The 18,612-nt window shown below is 31.4% G+C and overlaps 2 protein-coding genes across 2 annotated transcripts; one reads left to right on the forward strand and one right to left on the reverse strand.

The window, feature by feature from the left end:
• Positions 1-10,967: 10,967 nt before the first annotated feature.
• Positions 10,968-13,642, reverse strand: Vha55 (V-type proton ATPase subunit Vha55). Its single transcript, XM_070635065.1, has 4 exons — positions 13,468-13,642; positions 12,697-13,022; positions 11,695-12,630; positions 10,968-11,635 (listed from the first exon to the last, which is right to left on the reverse strand). Exons 1-4 carry the CDS (start codon positions 13,553-13,555, stop codon positions 11,498-11,500), a joined length of 1,488 nt encoding a protein of 495 aa, XP_070491166.1. The 5' UTR covers positions 13,556-13,642; the 3' UTR covers positions 10,968-11,497.
• Positions 13,643-14,105: 463 nt separating this feature from the next.
• Positions 14,106-18,239, forward strand: LOC139086577 (uncharacterized). The gene is made up of 8 exons (XM_070635066.1): positions 14,106-14,522; positions 15,657-15,772; positions 15,868-15,972; positions 16,445-16,695; positions 16,770-16,971; positions 17,343-17,382; positions 17,515-17,639; positions 17,782-18,239. The coding sequence occupies exons 1-8, from the start codon at positions 14,447-14,449 to the stop codon at positions 18,025-18,027; spliced, it is 1,161 nt and encodes a 386-aa protein (XP_070491167.1). The 5' UTR covers positions 14,106-14,446; the 3' UTR covers positions 18,028-18,239.
• The last annotated feature ends 373 nt before the right edge of the window (positions 18,240-18,612 follow it).

Raw genomic sequence — 18,612 nt, forward strand, 5'->3', positions numbered from 1 at the left:
TTTAAAATAAATTCGTTCCTATCGAGTGGGAAAAAAAATGTGAAAATTGTTGTAAAATGAACAAGCATATACTGATTCTGTAATATGTTTTTCGTACAAAAATTGAATTGTTATGTAGTCACAGAAAGTGGAAATAGCAGGCGCATATATTCTGGTAAATACTTTAGGTTTGAACATATTAACTTCAATGTCTGAAGCAATTTTGAGGTTAGATTTTTATTGGTTTAGCTTAGCAACTAGATAATAGGTTATAGAAGTAAGCATGTGAGAGGATACAGACGCAATCTACACGAATTGCTAGGTTTGAACTTGGTTTGAACATTGAATTTGCGTAGTTTTCCAGCAGAACGTTATAACGTTCATTTAAGATTTAAATAATCTCTTTCTTTACATAGTTGCAAACCCTTTTAAAACATTGTTATGAAATGTATTAACATAGTTGAAAACCCCTTTTTTATACAGAAATTCTTAAAATATTCAGTCTGCTCTTAAATTCCAAAGAATAAACATCCTAGTTATAATTTTCAGTCCGTATTGAGTTCTTAATTACTATTACACTCAACCACTACTACAGACAAGTTTAGTTTCTTAAATGTTAGTAAATTCTGAGCTTTTTTCAATTTGCTGTATTGTTTTCTAGCATCTTTTGTTCGAATCGAACGCTTAATAAATTCAAAACGACTAAAGCTCGTATCAAATATCCATAATTGAGGTAACTATTACTTCTCTTCAATTTGCTTAAGGCTATTAGTTCGATTAATTTGAATCTCAAGTAAGAATAAATAATAAACTGTGTTTGGATGAGCCTACATATCGAAGCAAATGATGTCTAGACTCTGCCCACATCTACCAAAAATATGTTAAGGTAAGCTTAAATGTAGGCCGTATATATTCGAACATTAGCAAAATATCAGTGTTGAGCAACAATTTTTGTATCCTGGCACAATTTGAGGCATAAATATTTCCTTTACGGTACACAACTGTGTCACAGAACACAGTTTACCCACCATCAGTATAGATACAGACCATATACATCTTATCTCACTACATAATTGTAAAGAATGAAGATGTTCGACTATCTAGTTTCACAAAAAACACATAAAGATGTCAGCCCACGTCTCGACAGCCTACAATCTCCAAGAAGGAAGAAAAATAGGATCATGATTTATCGACTATGTATGTGTATCCATAACATTTCGAACAGCTTTGAAAATTTAACGAAATTAGCTTAAATCACAATCGAGTAGGACTGAATATCATTCCATTGTTATAAATGAGATACGAAAGCTACGCACAAAATAGACAATGAGAAAAGCCTCAAAAATTAAATTATTCTCCGAGCGGAAATTCCAGCTTTTAAATCTCATAAAAAAAATTCCATAAAGCTCGCTATTGATTCGTAGAAATTGCTATGGAAATGTATTTTACATATTTCTAGGTAATACATTGTGTGTTGAGGCCGAACATTCCAAATATTCAAGCAAATGCGGGGGAATGTCCATTCATTCCATTCATGTAGCCAAATTGAATGTAACAGCTCATTTGTTACAACAAGAATGCGTTGAAAAAACACAAATGTAACGAGAATGTTCCTCACACTCATTCATTGATGTCAAGCCGATGTGCTTGTTTTATGCTTGCTGAATGAAATGGAAAAAAGAAATCCTCGTATTTTATATCGGTATAATGTGAAATGTCGAGGGACCAATTTTCATTTTATTCTCTAAAATTTCCTTTCTTTTCAGTTATTTTTTCTCCTGAAGCACAGATGTTGTATTAATGCTTGTTCTCGCGCCCGCCTGTACAATTGAGCTTTTTAACGGATTTCTCATCGACCTGAAAGGTGATTTACTCAACAATTTCCTTCGTATTCGCCATTGTTATTGTTGCAAATCATGTTATCGGTTACATCTGTGGCTCATGAATCTGTCACTGATGTAAATATATTGCGAAAAAGTAGAGATTTAAAGAAACGGTCAATTACTTGCTGTCTATGAGTCTATTAATGTTGTGGCAGAAGTAAATTGATTACTGACACACGCTGGATCTTTTGTAAATACAGCAGAAAAATTTCTATTCTGACTTGACTTTTATTTAATTTTATGTAATAACTTGATAGACTGCGTAGATGCCAATCTATAGTTATGGCTTAATGGCTGTTTTCTATAGTTCTGAAGCCTTTACTGACAATAATAATTTATTATGATTTAATCAAGGTTGAAATGTAAACAAAATCTTTGCGTCTTTTTTCGCGTCATTTCATTTAAATTTCAATTATACGTTTCAATCGGAGATATTAAATTTATCTTAAAGACCATCTGCTTCTTCCTTAGAATCTTAACAAAAAAGAGAATTAATTATAGAACTCTTTTTAGCATTCTTTACATGCCAGCTTTCCGTCAATCATTCCACTTACAGAAATTAACCTTTTCAAACTTTTCTATATTTCATCATCACTTTTTCCGTGCCCTTTAAATTCTTCTTTCTAGCTTTAAGCCAAATGAATTTATTCAAGAGCTTTATAAAAACTTTTTAGCACTCATATTCCGCGAATTGTTCATGTTTCAAGAAAATATCAACACTTTTTTTATTAATTTCCACCCCTAAAATTTATCAACTTCTTGGTATTTCCAAGAATATTTAACATACTTTTTTGTCTTATTCATCTCAACGACAGACAGACGAGAGTTCTGTAGATATGACACTGATAAAAATCTTTATATTCCTTTATGAGTTATAAAAGGTCATTTCATGGTAATTTTTTCTCTTTTTCTTCTAATAAGAATAAAAAAGGTTTGTGCTTATTTAGAGGAATTGATCGTAAGATAAAGTAAGTCGTGTGAAGTTCACAGAGATTATGATTCTCCTTGACATATTTTTAAGGTATGAAAAAAGTCCTTTAGCATCTGAGATGTGATATATGTGGTGTCTGTCTCACGGGAATGTGACTGTAGTGAGCTGTCAAATGGTTCATACTTTTGTGCTGTAGGAATTTATTGAAAAGGAAGTTCGTATTTTGAAGTGTGTCAAGTTTTTGAGGTTATAAAATGGAATATCAATATTAATATTGGAGTGTCATTTCCGCAAGGTGCTCTGAGTCGACTTTATGAATTATCCTGCAAGGAGCACAATTGTGGTTGTCTTTCTCATAGCGCCATTCAGCTCCGACCAACAGCATGCATCCCATGGGTCAGATATTTAGAGTGGATTTCCTCTGCTCTGGTTGCTTTTATCTTCATACTGTCGCTCTGTAGTAAATGATCTAGTTAAAAGTAGTTAGTCAGTAAATTCTCATTGTATGACAAAATGGATATGAATTTCACCACAGCTGTAACTAAATCATTCCATAATGTGTTAACTTACACTAAAATCCCCAAATCACTTTAAAACATCCATTTAAAAGCTATGATATCATGAAAATATGAAATTTGATTGCACGTCCCCATCCACTACTTCAAAAAAAACTATGTATCTCTCCATTCATAAACAATCTCCATACATATATTCCAATTAATCAAGTAAAAGCTCCGTTAAAATGCAAATTTTCAAAGCTCACTGAAGTGTTTTTGTCAGGCATTTGTCACGTAGTATAAATGACTTGAATATACTCGTAGAGACAGAGACAGAGAGTCCATAATTGTCAAAAGAAGCTTCAGACAGTAAATTTTAAATGAAAACCAGAATGTATAGCATAATGCAATGATGGTTTCACGTGTGTACGTCCTACACACACACACACACACACACACACACACACACACACACATACATACACACATAAAATTTAGTTGCAGCATGTCTTTGTCAATAAATTTTTCATTAACATTTGATGTGATTCAGTAGGAAAGCATTTAAGGATGCCTATACGTATATTAAGCATATATGTATATTAAATAGAACGTCATACATAAATAAATATCAATTTTAAATCTGAGATTAGAAACCCCATAAATTTACTTTTTTAATGTGTTACCATAACTCGCTTATGATAGCTTTAAGTACTTGTTATTTCCCTTTTTTTTCTTGCCTGCATCTCACCTTGCCTCACAAAATTTTTTTTTAATAGACTCCTCCTTGAAGGTTACTTTGTTGTAGCTGTAGAAAGAATATAAAAGAAAAGAAGGAAGGAGGCACGAAAAAATGAGAAAAAATTACTTTATCTGAGGGGTAAACATACAAATAAATTCAAAAGTATCTCCGTTTAAAAATGGAAATAGAGCTTAAAGGGCGGCTGTTCGGATATGATGTAACAACATTCAAAGGATTGGGTTCGATGTAAATAAAGAAGAACATTCAAAAGATATGCAGATTCTTAAGCAACAAAATGTAGTCTTTAGGACATTGTATGTTGTCTCGTTGACGGCAAGACGTGGACACGTGGAAGTCCCCTGAAGATGCTCGAGTTAAAACAGAGTGTGGCTATTGTTTTAGGTCAGTTCTGATGGGAAAAAATGAAATCTGACGCTTAAGAACTGGTTTCAGACATTCTTAACTGGCTGAGTATGTTACCACTAAGTAAGTAATCTCTGTCCTATGTGAATCTTGGATTAAAGCAAAGGGCTATCTATTTGAATCAGTTATTGCATTCACCTAATTTGTAGAAAATTCTTAGTCCAAATAGTAAGCTTTTATCCACTAAGTAGCACTTGGAGCTATATCTAAGGGCGGTGTGATGATGTCACAGCTATTATATCATCCGGATAAGTAAGTAGAGGCACTTTAAGAGTTCTATATCCACAAAATATCCACATCAGCTAAGATTGATGCTTGACTAAACCCCGCCAGACCAACTGACTGCAACGTATCATGGGCAGTTACCGATTTCCTACAGTACTTACTTACTTACTTACTGGAACCATGTTCCGTTGAGTAGTCTAGGTTTCTACAAAACGTCTTCCATCTGATTTTCATCAGTAAAAGACTTAAAATGATCAAAGTCAACAGATTTCCACATCTACCTTCATTTCTAAGATGGACATCACTTACGAACGACCCCGTTAAGCAAATACCGAAAATAAAATAATGCTAAATAATGTAAAAAGGGGATTTCTCATCAATTTAAAATCATAAAAAAATAAAAAGGAAGAAGAGCAATGGAATATGAAATATGAAGTCGAAAAACTGAAGGAAGCAACGAAATTTGCAATTCAATCTTGTGTTAAAAAGTTAAATCATCCATTTCTTTTCTCTATCCTTCTGACTTCTTTATCAAAAAGCCATGATGATGAAAAAAGAATATAAATTTATTTAAAAAGGAATAGAAAGAGAATCTGTCAAGAATTTATTGAACATGACCATAATACCATAATCATATATATATATATACATGATGGAAAATTTATCTCTTGCTTTATCTATAAATAGAAGAAGTACACAAGAAGAAGAAGGAACAATTTTTTTTTCTCTTCTCATCATTTCGTGACTTTCCCGGTACATTCATTGATTTAGCTCGTGTAGCAAATGCTTTTACAAGATTAGCATTTTGGGTCAATAGGAAAGGTTCCCATCGTTATCGATTTCAAGTAATCTTACGATGAAAAATTTAAATTTCATGAAAATTATCCGCTTTGTTTAATGTTATTCTAAATTTACAGAAGGAATCAGAAAACATGGTTTCCAAGGTTATCATTGCTTACATTCTTTTATAGATATCAAGGTCGTGTGCTTCGAATAAAGATAAAAATAAATAAAGCTGGTCTCTTAAAGGTAAATGAAGTTGTAACCAAATTCTAGAAGAGAATCTGAATTGATGGATGAGATCGGTTTGGAGGATGAGTTTAGTTCAATGATGATGAACGCGTTTAGTCTTATTGATGAGTTTATTTTCAAGGATGAGTTACATTTATTGGATATGTTCAGTTTAACGAATAAGTTCAGTTTTGAGGATAAGCCCAGTTCATTGGATTAAAGTAATAAGAAGAAGTGGATGAATATCGGTTTCTGGATAAGTTCAGTTTGGTAAATAAGTTTACTTTTAAGGAAAGCCCAGATAATCGGATAAAATTAAATGGATAAAGTAAGTTCAGCTTAGTGTATGCGTTCAGATGGGTGAATAATTCTAACTTCAGGAATAATTTAAATGTATAGAATATGTTCAGTTTGATGAACACATTTTATTTACTGGATTAGTTCAGTTTAAGGAATAAGTTTAGTTTGATGAATAAGTCAAGCTCTTAAGATAAATTAAGTGTGCTTAATAATCATTTCAATTACAAGAAATAAAATCAGTTTAGCGAATTTAATGACTTTTTAATGTATGCATTCAGTTTGATGGATAAGTTCAATTAATGGAATAAATTGTGTTTATAACACAAATTCAATTTCTTATGAATTAATTAAGATGATTAACGGAGGAAAAACTAATCACCAAAGCAGTCGTTAGTTTGATCAAATTATTTCCTTTAACCATCTGTAGCTATAAAAGCTTACTGCTCATTGCAAAGAGGATAATTTCCGGGAAAAATCCATCATATCATTTATGAAGTATATGAGAGCTAATAACTGTAACTTGCACAAGCAATTTCAAATCGAATTAAGACATTAACAATGAAATGCTCAAACAAAAGAGACCCTAGAGCATTCAACAAAAAGAAATTGAGCATGTACAGAACAAAAAAAAAAAAAAGAAATTCACAGAATCTATACAATTTGTAGCTTTCATGAAGCAAAATCAAATATTTGTTTTGTGAAGAAATCCGTAAAGCAATTGCGCTTGATTTATCCATTTCTTATACTGCAGGAATGACTTGTCTGCTTGTTCATCTTCCCCAATGTTGGTAGTTCTTCTTATTCAAAGGATATATCTTACGTTCCTTGTAAACGATATATCACACTTAAAAACTTTATATTCTTTACTTATTCTTACATTCGTCTTCCTTATTTCCTTCATTCTCGTATTCTTCTCATCTGCTTCTTCAACTTAAAGCTATATGTGTATAATATAAGTAGACGCTTAGATATTGAAAATGATGTGATGAAGAAGAAAAACCATGGAGACACCTCTACATCCAACGTTCATATAAATTCCCAATGAAAGACCTTACTTTTATTTATTCTTTTCATTCTGTCTTCATCTATTCATCTTTTCTTTTTCTAATATTGCACGTGATGATAAAAGAAATGTAACAAAAACAGGCAGACGAGCCCATTAATCAAGAAAGGCAAAGAGAAAGAAATCTAATAAAGAAAATTTTCAAAAACACAAAGTTTTTTGGGGTAAATTCGGAGGGGGAGGTATAATCGGATTGATTTCGGTTTGCCTTTTTTTTTTGCTCCTCTCTTTCCGCTTATGTAGAACCGGAAGATTATATTTTTCAGGAACTAGTATGAAAGAGGCCTTTTCATCATTCATATGAATTGAGTAATTCAGCGCATTTTCCATTCAATAATAAACTGAAGTGGACAATCATTGACTATACAAGTCAAGTCTTTACCAGAATAAACTTAATTGGCAATTCAAATGGTGTGCAGTGCCAACAAATGCTGCAAGAAATAGACAATAGATATGACATTCAATTTGATAGTTATTGCTCGATTTCAAGAGTGTCTTTCCATTTTTAAAAGGGGTTGTTTACTTATGATGTCTGTTGGAAATGAGATTCTTGATCTTCCTTAACTGAACTTAACAGGTGTTCATTGAAATTCGGAATGTGTTATCGTAAATAGTGAATTGGAGTCAGCTGGATTTTGAATTGAATTCTGTGGATACGGTTAGTTCATTGGATACGTTTAGTTGAAAGGATAAAATTAGTTCATTGAATATGATTAGTTATAAATAATTTACAATTGGTTATTTAGATAAGTTCAGTTCATTTGATACGTTTGACTCTGAGGATAAGTTTAGTTCATTATGTTTAATTCTAACAAACACATCTTAGTTTCCAGAACATCACCAAATCCTTATCACAACGGAAATATGTCAATTTCGTGTATTAGTTCCTTCAACAGATCGTGACAATTCCCTAATGACAAAAGCTGTCGCAATATGTTGATCTAAGCTGTTTCCTGTACATGCAACTCTACATCACTGAATTAAACATCATCCAGTCACTACTACAGCCCACCAGTCGTCAAACGAAACAGTCAACAAAATAAAATATAAAAAAATGATCATCAAAGCATCTGTCAATCTAGAAAAATCATCAACCAGGCCAAAGTTGACACAAAAGCACATGGTTATAATGGGAAAATGTGCGAAAAGCATAAAGCCGAGGGTGGAAATAAGGAGGAGGACATCAAAACAGAAAAGAAAAGGATATATAAGTTGATTGATTGAAAACCACTTTTGAGCAATTTTCTAACGTATTTTATTTTTTATGACAATCAAAAACAATGGATTGATCATTTAAAAGAGGAAAAATGAAATGATGTTATGATGGAGGACATACAACAATGTTCTGAATTATTCAATCATATCAAAAATAAAAAATTGAAAATATCTTTAAATTAAATGGTATTCAGATTAAGGTCTCATTCCATTATTCATCCTCTCCATTGTCTTCAACTTCGCTTCCTTTTGTTACAAATTTACAATTTTTTTTTTGTGGATCTAAAGCGTAAAAAAATATCTTTCAATTAAAATTGGTACCAATCATATTTCTTTTCTTATTTTCCTCGCTCTTTTTTGTGTTAACAGCTCCGGTGGATATGCAGCATGGGAGAAAAATGCGACTATGATGATATCGTTCCATTTCATTCGTTATACTGAGTCTCGATATCTGTTACAACTGACTTCTTATATTATTGATATCGATTTTCACAGCTTACTAAGCTCAAAATGAGAAATGCTGTCAGTTTACAATTCGCTCTCTTTTTTTTGGTTGAGGTTCTGTAAAAGCTCACTCTCTCGGATTATATGTGGATTCTCTCTCACGCGAGTTTCCTTTACATCTGACTTAATTCCTATAAAAAAAAGTATTCGGATATGCTCGTGGGATGACTTATATCCTTGCTGATAGTATAAACTATTGTGTTAATGGACCAAATATTTCTCTGATAGCAATCGAAGCTTACTAAAGCACGCGATAGCTTCTTGGAAGTTTCAAGCTCGTGCATCGCGTGTTCTATCGTCTCATAAATCGTGCAAAATTCATATAAGTCTTTCCTTTATAGTTTACAGCGTATCGTAATCATCATAAAAGGAAGGAAAATAAAAGAAAAATGTATTTTTTAGGTAAAAAAGAAAAATCTGCAAGATTCCTTTTTTTACTTCCTCCTTTCACATTTTGCACGCTTGAATCAAACTTTTTATAACTTTTGCATTCAGGAAATTTACGATATAGACTTGATTCTCAAATATAATCTCCAATTTAAGAGCTCACTTTCACTTTTTTTTTCTCTCTTCTTTAGAGTCAGTCATGCGACAGAATTTGGTGCTTCTTTGATAGATGTACACCCGGTCTGGGGTCTATAGGATAAAAAAATATATATAGACAAAAATTATTTAATTTAGCAAAAAAAGGAATAAGATGAAGATGGGTTCGCCTGAAGAAAGACTAAGAATTCATGCGTTTAAAATGATTAAATTAGATTGAATGAAGGAAGAACTAACGTAACAGACAATCGAAATTGTTTAAAGCAATTCATTGTCAGTATGGAGCCGTATATACTTTGTTATTTATCCTTACGTACTGTGCTGTGCACTATGAATTTTCACTATCATCGTCATGATTATTTTGAACATCATCATGTGCCTATTTCCATGTTTATGTATTGTGTTATAGACATATGAATGAAAAAATATAATATTCACATGTTCACACACAGTAAGAGTACTTTTTGAACTTGAGAATGACAATATAAAATTCAAGGAGTCACAGACGGACAAATGATCATGACGCATTCCTTCATAATCCTTTCTTGTTTCTCTTTAAATCACAGATGTTAATTTAATATCTTCCAGTTTGTTGAAATGCTGGAATTTTAAATTTTCAACGGTCACAAATTTGAATATTGTCACATGAAGTTGGCTGCGAAATGTCAAGTTCAAATTTTTTAAATTTTAAAATTTCGTTGATTTTGAACTTCGTTTTGTGGAGATTTAAAGTTTTGAACACATGAATTTGGCTTTAAATGTTAAAGTTCAAAATGTTTTTAAATTCTGAATGGCCGTTAAATTTAAATCCAGTTTTTAAAAAGTCAAATAATTCAGTCATAAATTACTAAACGACAAGAACTTGAACTTCTATAATTAGAAATTAAAATGCAAAACGATGTTAATGCTGAAAATTACTCCAGAATGAAGAAAAGCTCCATAAATCCGAAAAGCTTTTGTGAAGAACAACCCAAAAATTTCAAGTCCATAAATGGTGACAAGCTTAGTCGCAGTCATCCAGTTAATCACCCAGTCATTCAAAACGAGCATAAAACCACATTAGTTACCACAAATTATGCGCCAAATATATAATATCTTTATTATTTTGCATGTGATGGCATGCGAAAAAAATGACAATATAAATATTTTGTGGGGGGGTTTCAACGGAATAAAAAAAAAAACCGAAAGCAGGCAAAGAAGAAAATGCGTTCATCATTTATTATTCATTTAAGGATTTCATTAAATTTATTTATTATATTTCTTCTCGTCTCTTCTAAAATTTACATAAACAGTTTTATTGTTATCATTATTATTATTATTATTCTTTCATAGCTCAACAACTTTCATTTTTTGACAAAAAAAAACACATTCTGATGTTGATAAGTATCAGTTTATTTATATATTTTTTACTTTATTTAAGTTTTTTTCTTCAATAGTACTCCTGACAATAACTTCAAACCAATAAAATTTGGAATGCATTTTCTCTAACAATATTCACAATATAAGGAATAGGGGGTAAAAATGATAAAGGAACGGGCGGGAAGGGATGTTAAGACACAGAAAGAAAGAAAATCAAAGTTTTTCAATAACTTTCTAGAATATAGATTATGCATGTATTTATGGATGAAATACTGGGATTAAATAACACTAAACATTTATGAATAATTTTTATTATTTTTTCGTAACTACATCTTGATTTTACCCTATTCACTTGCTTTGTTCTGTCTTTGAAAGCACTGAATCAATGTCTTGCAATGCTAGAATAAATCCGTTAAAAATTCAAATAATTTAAAGTTCAAAAATTTCTGGCTGATTAAATTCAAAAAAATATTTGACCGTTAAAATTTTAAATTTTATTTGACCGTTGATTTTACTTCAACTAATAATTCAACATCACAAGACATAGACACATTGCCATAAATCATCAAGGAGGACATAAGTCCACGTTCATGTCTTTATGATATATATCTCGGTAAAATAAAAAGTAAAGTGTATAGGTAAAAATCGACCCTTCGTACGCTTACCACAATATTATTATAATTTTTTCTCAAAAAACTTTTAATGACGATTTAATGAAGCATAACTATATTGCCGCAGAAAAAAATGATGATTTTGTTTATAACGAATATAAGTTTCTTTTTCTTTTTTGTGTGTCTATATAAATATACGTAATATATAAGTTGCTTAATGACGTGAATCCCTTGGATAGAACTCGGCCAAAATGGAAGCTGGAATACGCTTAAGCATTTCTTTGGGGAAGATACGAAGCAATTGCCAACCAATGTCCAAAGATTCAAAGACTGTACGATTTTCGTAGTTTCCCTGTGATAAATAAAATTATTTAAGGATATGATCAAATCAGGACATAACTCAAAGCTTACTTGTGCAATAAAGTTCTTTTCGAATTTTCCTAAGAATTCCAAATAGAGCAAGTCATCAGGTGTCAAAGCTTCCTCACCGACGACAGCCTTCATGGCTTGGACGTCCTTACCAATGGCATAACAGGCATACAATTGATTTGATACATCAGAGTGATCTTTTCTTGTCATACCCTCACCAATAGCAGATTTCATGAGACGAGATAAAGATGGCAATACGTTAATTGGTGGATAGATTTGTCTGTTGTGAAGTTGACGATCAACGTAGATTTGTCCTTCGGTAATATAACCAGTCAAATCAGGAATTGGATGGGTAATATCATCGTTAGGCATAGTAAGAATTGGAATTTGTGTGATTGAACCGTTACGTCCTTCAACACGACCAGCACGTTCGTAAATTGTGGCCAAATCAGTGTACATATAACCTGGGAAACCACGACGACCGGGTACTTCTTCACGAGCAGCTGAGACCTCACGCAAAGCTTCAGCATATGAAGACATGTCAGTTAAGATGACCAAGACGTGTTTCTCGCATTGATAAGCCATGTATTCGGCAGCTGTCAATGCCAAACGTGGTGTAATAATTCTCTCAATTGTTGGATCGTTAGCCAAGTTCAAGAACAAGCATACATTTTCCATAGAACCATTTTCCTCGAAATCTTGTTTGAAGAAACGAGCAGTTTCCATGTTAACACCCATAGCGGCGAAGACAATAGCGAAGTTATCTTCATGATCATCCAATACTGATTTGCCGGGAACTTTTACAAGACCAGCTTGTCTACAAATTTGAGCGGCGATTTCATTATGTGGTAAACCGGCAGCTGAGAAAATTGGAATCTTCTGACCACGAGCAATGGAGTTCATTACATCGATAGCAGAAATACCAGTTTGGATCATTTCCTCGGGGTAGATACGTGACCATGGATTAATTGGTTGACCCTAATTAATTATTATATAACAATAATATAAAACTGTTATTAATTATGACATAATAGAATAACTTACTTGAATATCTAAGTAATCTTCTGCCAAAATTGGTGGACCTTTGTCAATTGGCTTTCCTGAACCGTTAAACACACGACCCAACATATCTTCTGAGACTGGTGTTCTCAAAATATCTCCAGTGAACTCGCAAACGGTGTTCTTAGCATCAATACCTGATGTACCCTCGAATACTTGAACGACAGCCTTTGATCCACTAACTTCCAATACTTGACCAGAACGAAGTGTTCCATCACTTAATTTTAACTGTACAATTTCGGCGTATTTAGGGAATTTTACTTCATCGAGGATAACTAAAGGACCGTTGACACCAGACACTGTTTTGTAAGCTGCAATGAAGTTGTAAATAAATTATTTTTTATACGTCACATGAACTCTCAAACATCTACAAAAACTGATCACATGATTGAAAAATTACTAAATTATTCAACTTCTTTTATGACATTTATCATGGATATTATGTCTAATTAACGTTAATCTACTGATTTTCTAGTGATGTCGATTGATATTAGAGTAGGAACTTTGACTTAAAATTCAAATTTACAAGGATAAATAAATTTATTGATTTTTCAATACAAAATCTTCTGGATCTTATTTTGACTGTTTTTCTTAATTAAATTGACAATTCTATAGCTTCCTACATTCCTAGTATTATCAATCCTTTGCTTTTTACTCACTATAAAGCCAGGAATAGATCAAGATTCCAACTTTATAGAAAGTAATCAAAATTTTCCAATTTTGCTAAGTTTCGCAAAAAATTTCAAAAAAACTTACTTAAACGCGGCTGTGAGATGAAATCTCTAGATACTGCGAGGACATGCTCCGCAGCAGCTTGTCTAGCACTCATTCCCGATGAATACATCCTTTTTACTTAATAAATTACCGAGTTTAACAGCACAGAAAAACTTCCACTTATGAAATTTTCAATCAGAAATGTACAGGTGTCTTCGCACGGTCATGTGACTTCGAATTTTTTTATCAATTTTTTAAGACGTTCAAAAATTTGAATTTGTCCGTTATTTTTTGACAATGTTTTGGAAAAATTACCTCCTTGATTTAAATGGATGCTGTGCTAATTTAATGTCTTAATGATATATTTGATTGCGGAAATTGTCAGAATAGAGAACCAGTCAATGAAAAGGGAGAAAACTTGGAAAAATGAAAAGCATGATTCTTGTTCGAAATTCGAATATTATTGTGACGCATTTATTATGTAAAAGAGCTGTTTGTGTCACTTTGTCTTTTTGGCTGTCAAAAAATTACTTTGAAAAATTCAAATTTTTGAAAATCGTTGGAAATTTAAATTTCAAAAAGCTGTTACAAACGAAATTTAAATAATTTTCAATAATTAAATAATGAAGATGTTAAGCATAGTAAAATGCGCATAAGGCCATCAAGTCAGATGTGCTGGTGACCTCGGTGCTAGTTTTTCTCTCTGTGTTATTTTATTATTATCACTTTTTATCTATTTTAATTTTTTCCTGTCTCATGTGCATTTTTAAATTGTCTTTTAATCAATTTTCTACCAGCTAGCATTATGAATAGATTAGATAGTGATAGTGATAACAATTTAAACTTGATCTAAAGTAGTAAAAAAATGTTTCTTTAATACATATTGAGCTGTGTGTTATAAGAAAGAAGTAAATTGAGTTTTTCTTGTGTGTTAAAGCAAAAAAATTAATTCCTTAATAAAAGATCATTGTGAGATTTGGTTTGTGAATTGAGTTTTTGATTAGCATATCACGACTTCAACATGTTAAAAACAGCATCTGTAGAAAAAGATACTCTATTGGAGAAATCACTGATTCCAATTATTGACGTTTCATTTGGTAAGTTTGAAGTAAATGATCAAAACAGATGATGATTTACACCCAATTCTATAAAGTCTTTCTTCCGTTGTACATACGTAGTTATTTACATATGACTCACTTTTTGTGATCATTCTAAATTAAATCGCTCGCTTAATTGCACAAAACGTACTACATATCATCGTATGACCTTTACTCGATTCTCTCGTATTCTTTACAACTAAATAAAATACGTCAGATGTCAAATATAAAAGAAATATTCGTGCCGCAATTTCATTATAAAGCATATATAAAAAATGTATTTTAGCATGATTTTGGCAAGTCAATTAGTTGCTCTATCATATGAGTTTTGGCTGGGATTTGTCGCACATTTATCCCAGTCACGAGTTAAAGTTGTGGTTACAGGAGTTTGGAATTTCCCGTCATGATTTTTTTTCTGCTTAACATGCTATCTTGCATGAGATCATTTATTCCGTTTCATTATTTACACATCAGTAAGTTTACTCACTTACCTATTAAAAACCATTTAAATTGGAACTTTAATTAATCACTGAAGTTCAAAATCAAAATGATCGTTAAAGTTCAAATTTTGAACTAACAAAATGTTGAAGTTCAAAATGGTAAAAAAACGTAAAGTTCAAAATAAACAGATCACCAAAGTTCAAATTTTGAACTTTTTAAATTCAAATCCTAAATTTCCGTTAAAATTCAAAATCCTTATATCCGCTAAATCCTTGAAATTTAATTGCAGTCATTAATTTCCGATGACTTTTTTATTTACTTTTGTTGCCAATTGACAACTAAACTCGAGTGCGCCAAGATAATTCCCGCTCAAACAACATTCTTTACTGTCTCTATATGAAGTGAGATGAATTTATTTATTAATAATTTTTTATTTAATTTTATCTCACAGAAGACATGAGTCTTTTCTCATCTCTTCATTCGGCAAATTTCATATTATTATACAAATATGAATATGTCTTTTGAATGAGTCAAGTTGTTAAAAATACAATATTCTTTACGATTTCGATGATGATGATGATGATGATGATACAATGCAAAGTGTCTCGCCGTTATCAATTAATTATCTTTCATTAAAAAACATCATCAATTCACATGTATGTCATGTATTATTATTATTGTTATTATTGATAGGTACTGACGAATGTTTGATGAAATCAGTTGTAAATCGCGTTGCGGTACAACTTGCAAAAGCGATGAAGGAAAAAGGAATGGCAATGTTGGTCAATCATGGGATTTCGGAAGAAAAGGTTTTTATTAGCTCATTTACATTAATATGTGTATTATTATAAGAGCCTTTGATTTAACATTTATATCCTCATCTTCTCTCGTCTGTCAAATTTAGTTAAAAACTGCATATCATTATTTTGATGATTTTTGCAAATTGGATGAACAAACAAAAGAGCTGTATCTGCGAAAGAGTGAAAATGGAAATCACGGTTACGTCAAGGTATACATCTATTTCTATTTAACTAGATTAATCGGATATATATTATGAATTTTAAGCGCATATTTGCATGTAAAATTTACTGCTCGTGTGTCTTGGTTGACTGGTTAGATTCCATCAGACATATTTATTACTCGTTAACTATTTACTTTGTTTTGTTGCGGTTTTGTGAACATTTTAAAGATTTTATTGAAAAAGTCGTTAAATTGAGATTCAAAATTTGTTCAGTAATTTGTTGACTCAGTTTAGTTCAATTCAGCAAATTTGAAATATCAAAATCCGTTAAATTTTCAAATCACAAAAATCCGTTAAATTAATCAGCATTTCGTTACACGCAAATCATCTTTAATTAAATTATTCAGCAAATTCGCTTAAATTACTACAATACTTAATGAACCCATAAGAAATGATTTATATCCATTGCAATTTTCCATGCCTACCTTACGAAAAGTAAATAACATTTACATTTAATTAGCCCGGACAAGAGAAATTCGATGGAAAGACGAAGGATATTCGTCACGCTTTTAACATCTGTACATTAAATGCAAAATTACCCGATGAACCACTGCCGGGATTTAAAGAGCACATCGCATCATTAGCAAAAGATTTTAAAAATTTGACTGGACTTATATTACAAGCATTAGCTGTAGCTTTAGAATTACCAACAAATTTCTTCGTCGAAAAGCATTCGCATATGCTTGATACAGATAATGAAACCACATTTCGGTAAGAGTATGCTTAATTTTGATTGAAAAATGAGATTAGATTAGTTTCTGTTTACCCCAAAAAATACACAACAGATTGCTGTATTATCCACCACTGATAATTGATGACGAGAAAAATGAAAATTTCACCAAAGGTTCCGCAAAATATTGCCATCAAAAGACAAATTTCGATGAAACAAAATTGGGATCATTGGATATAAAGGATGATGATTTTGATGAAACACACATCAACAAGAGTGATGTTAACAAAAATTTTACGCGATGTGGCGAACATTGTGTATGTACAATAAGAGGGTCAATTGTGGGATCGTTTACTTATGACGTCAGCTTAAAATAAATTTTTTGACCGTTATTTTTCAAATTATTTTTTGAACTTTAGCCTTCAAATACTTTTTGAACTTTACTTTCAAATATTTTTTGATCGTTAATTTTCAAATATATTTTGGCCGTTATTTTCAAATATGGTTTAATTACTATGGATACTTAAAAGATTATTTTCCCCTCCAAATTTCCTTCCGCTGCTAAAACTTCAAAGTATTTAACGTCATAAATAAACAACCCCATTGAATTATTTACAATAGAGTTATTATATCTTAATTTTTGGACTAATTCTATTGTATTTTTTTTTTTATTATTTATTTGCTAAAGGATTACGGGACATTCACTCTGCTTGTTCAAGATACAGAAGGTTGGTTGGTTTTGTTGTTATGGTTTACATAGACCTCAGATTTATTACACAATACTTTCTTTAGTAAAAAGATTTATTACTTAAAAATAATATTTTTTATTTCCTTTAACTTGGCATTATGTTGCTGCTTAGGTGGCCTGGAAGTGAAATTGCCAAATAGTGAAAAATGGCAAAAAGTCGGTCATTTGGGTGGAGCGATTTTCTTAAATGCTGGAGAATTACTTTCAATTTGGACTAACGGCCTCTATCCTGCTTTGGTAACAATACATTATCTATATTTATCTGGGTGTGCCAATAGATTCAGGACATGTAAATTTATTAGGCATATTCCAATCTTTCGCATGACTATATTCAATAATTTCTCAATTAAATCCTCATAAATTCATAATTTATACACAGAAACATCGTGTTGTGATTCCGGAGAATTCTGTCGCATGTACTAAAGGTCGTCACTCGATCGCATACTTCGTGCATCCTGATAATTTAACTGATATTGTGCCTATTGATGAACCGTCACCATCAGCTTCTCAGGAAGCTATCAACACGAAAAAGACAAGAAAAACGTCCTTCAAGGCGGCGAGAATGAAAATTTACAACGCATATCAGCATGTTCAGAAACGCTTAAAAGAGACATATGCATCATAAATGTGAAAGAAAAAATACTTTGATATTTTATACTGACTTTTATTATTGTTATGATTATACATTTAAAAGATATTTCTTCATTTTTTTTTCTCTTTTTTTTTATAAATGTCGTAAGAATCAAATTGACAATTTTTGTTGATTCTTAAATGATTCTTCGTCATTTTCTTTTGCCAATAAAAATTTTTTTGTGAAAATTGAAAAAAGTATAAAAATGTTGCGTAAAAATTGATTTTTAATGGTTCATTCATGATGGTTTTTCAGTTATAGCTTGTGGAAACGTGAAATGATTGGGTGAGGTTGACTTTTTGGGGGTTTTGAAATTCTGAATGGGAAGATTGTTCAGTAAGATTTCAATTCGTTTTGGTTCATGGAAAATATTTTGAACTTTTGAATTTTTGAACTTTAAAATACGCTACAAAGTATTTTGAACTTGAAAAAATTCAAATTTTAAAAGGTCGTTACACATTTTTTGAACTTTGCGTACTAAAATTATTTAAATTTTAAAAAATCGTTAGAAATTTTTTGAACTTTAGATTGTAGTACAATAAGATTTGAATTTCAACACGTCGTTTTAATCTTACTGGA

Source organism: Chironomus tepperi, unplaced genomic scaffold (assembly GCF_022539635.2).
Source record: "Chironomus tepperi strain 1889 unplaced genomic scaffold, CSIRO-AGI_Ctep_v1 contig_85, whole genome shotgun sequence".
In the NCBI taxonomy this organism is placed as follows: Eukaryota; Metazoa; Arthropoda; class Insecta; order Diptera; family Chironomidae; genus Chironomus; species Chironomus tepperi.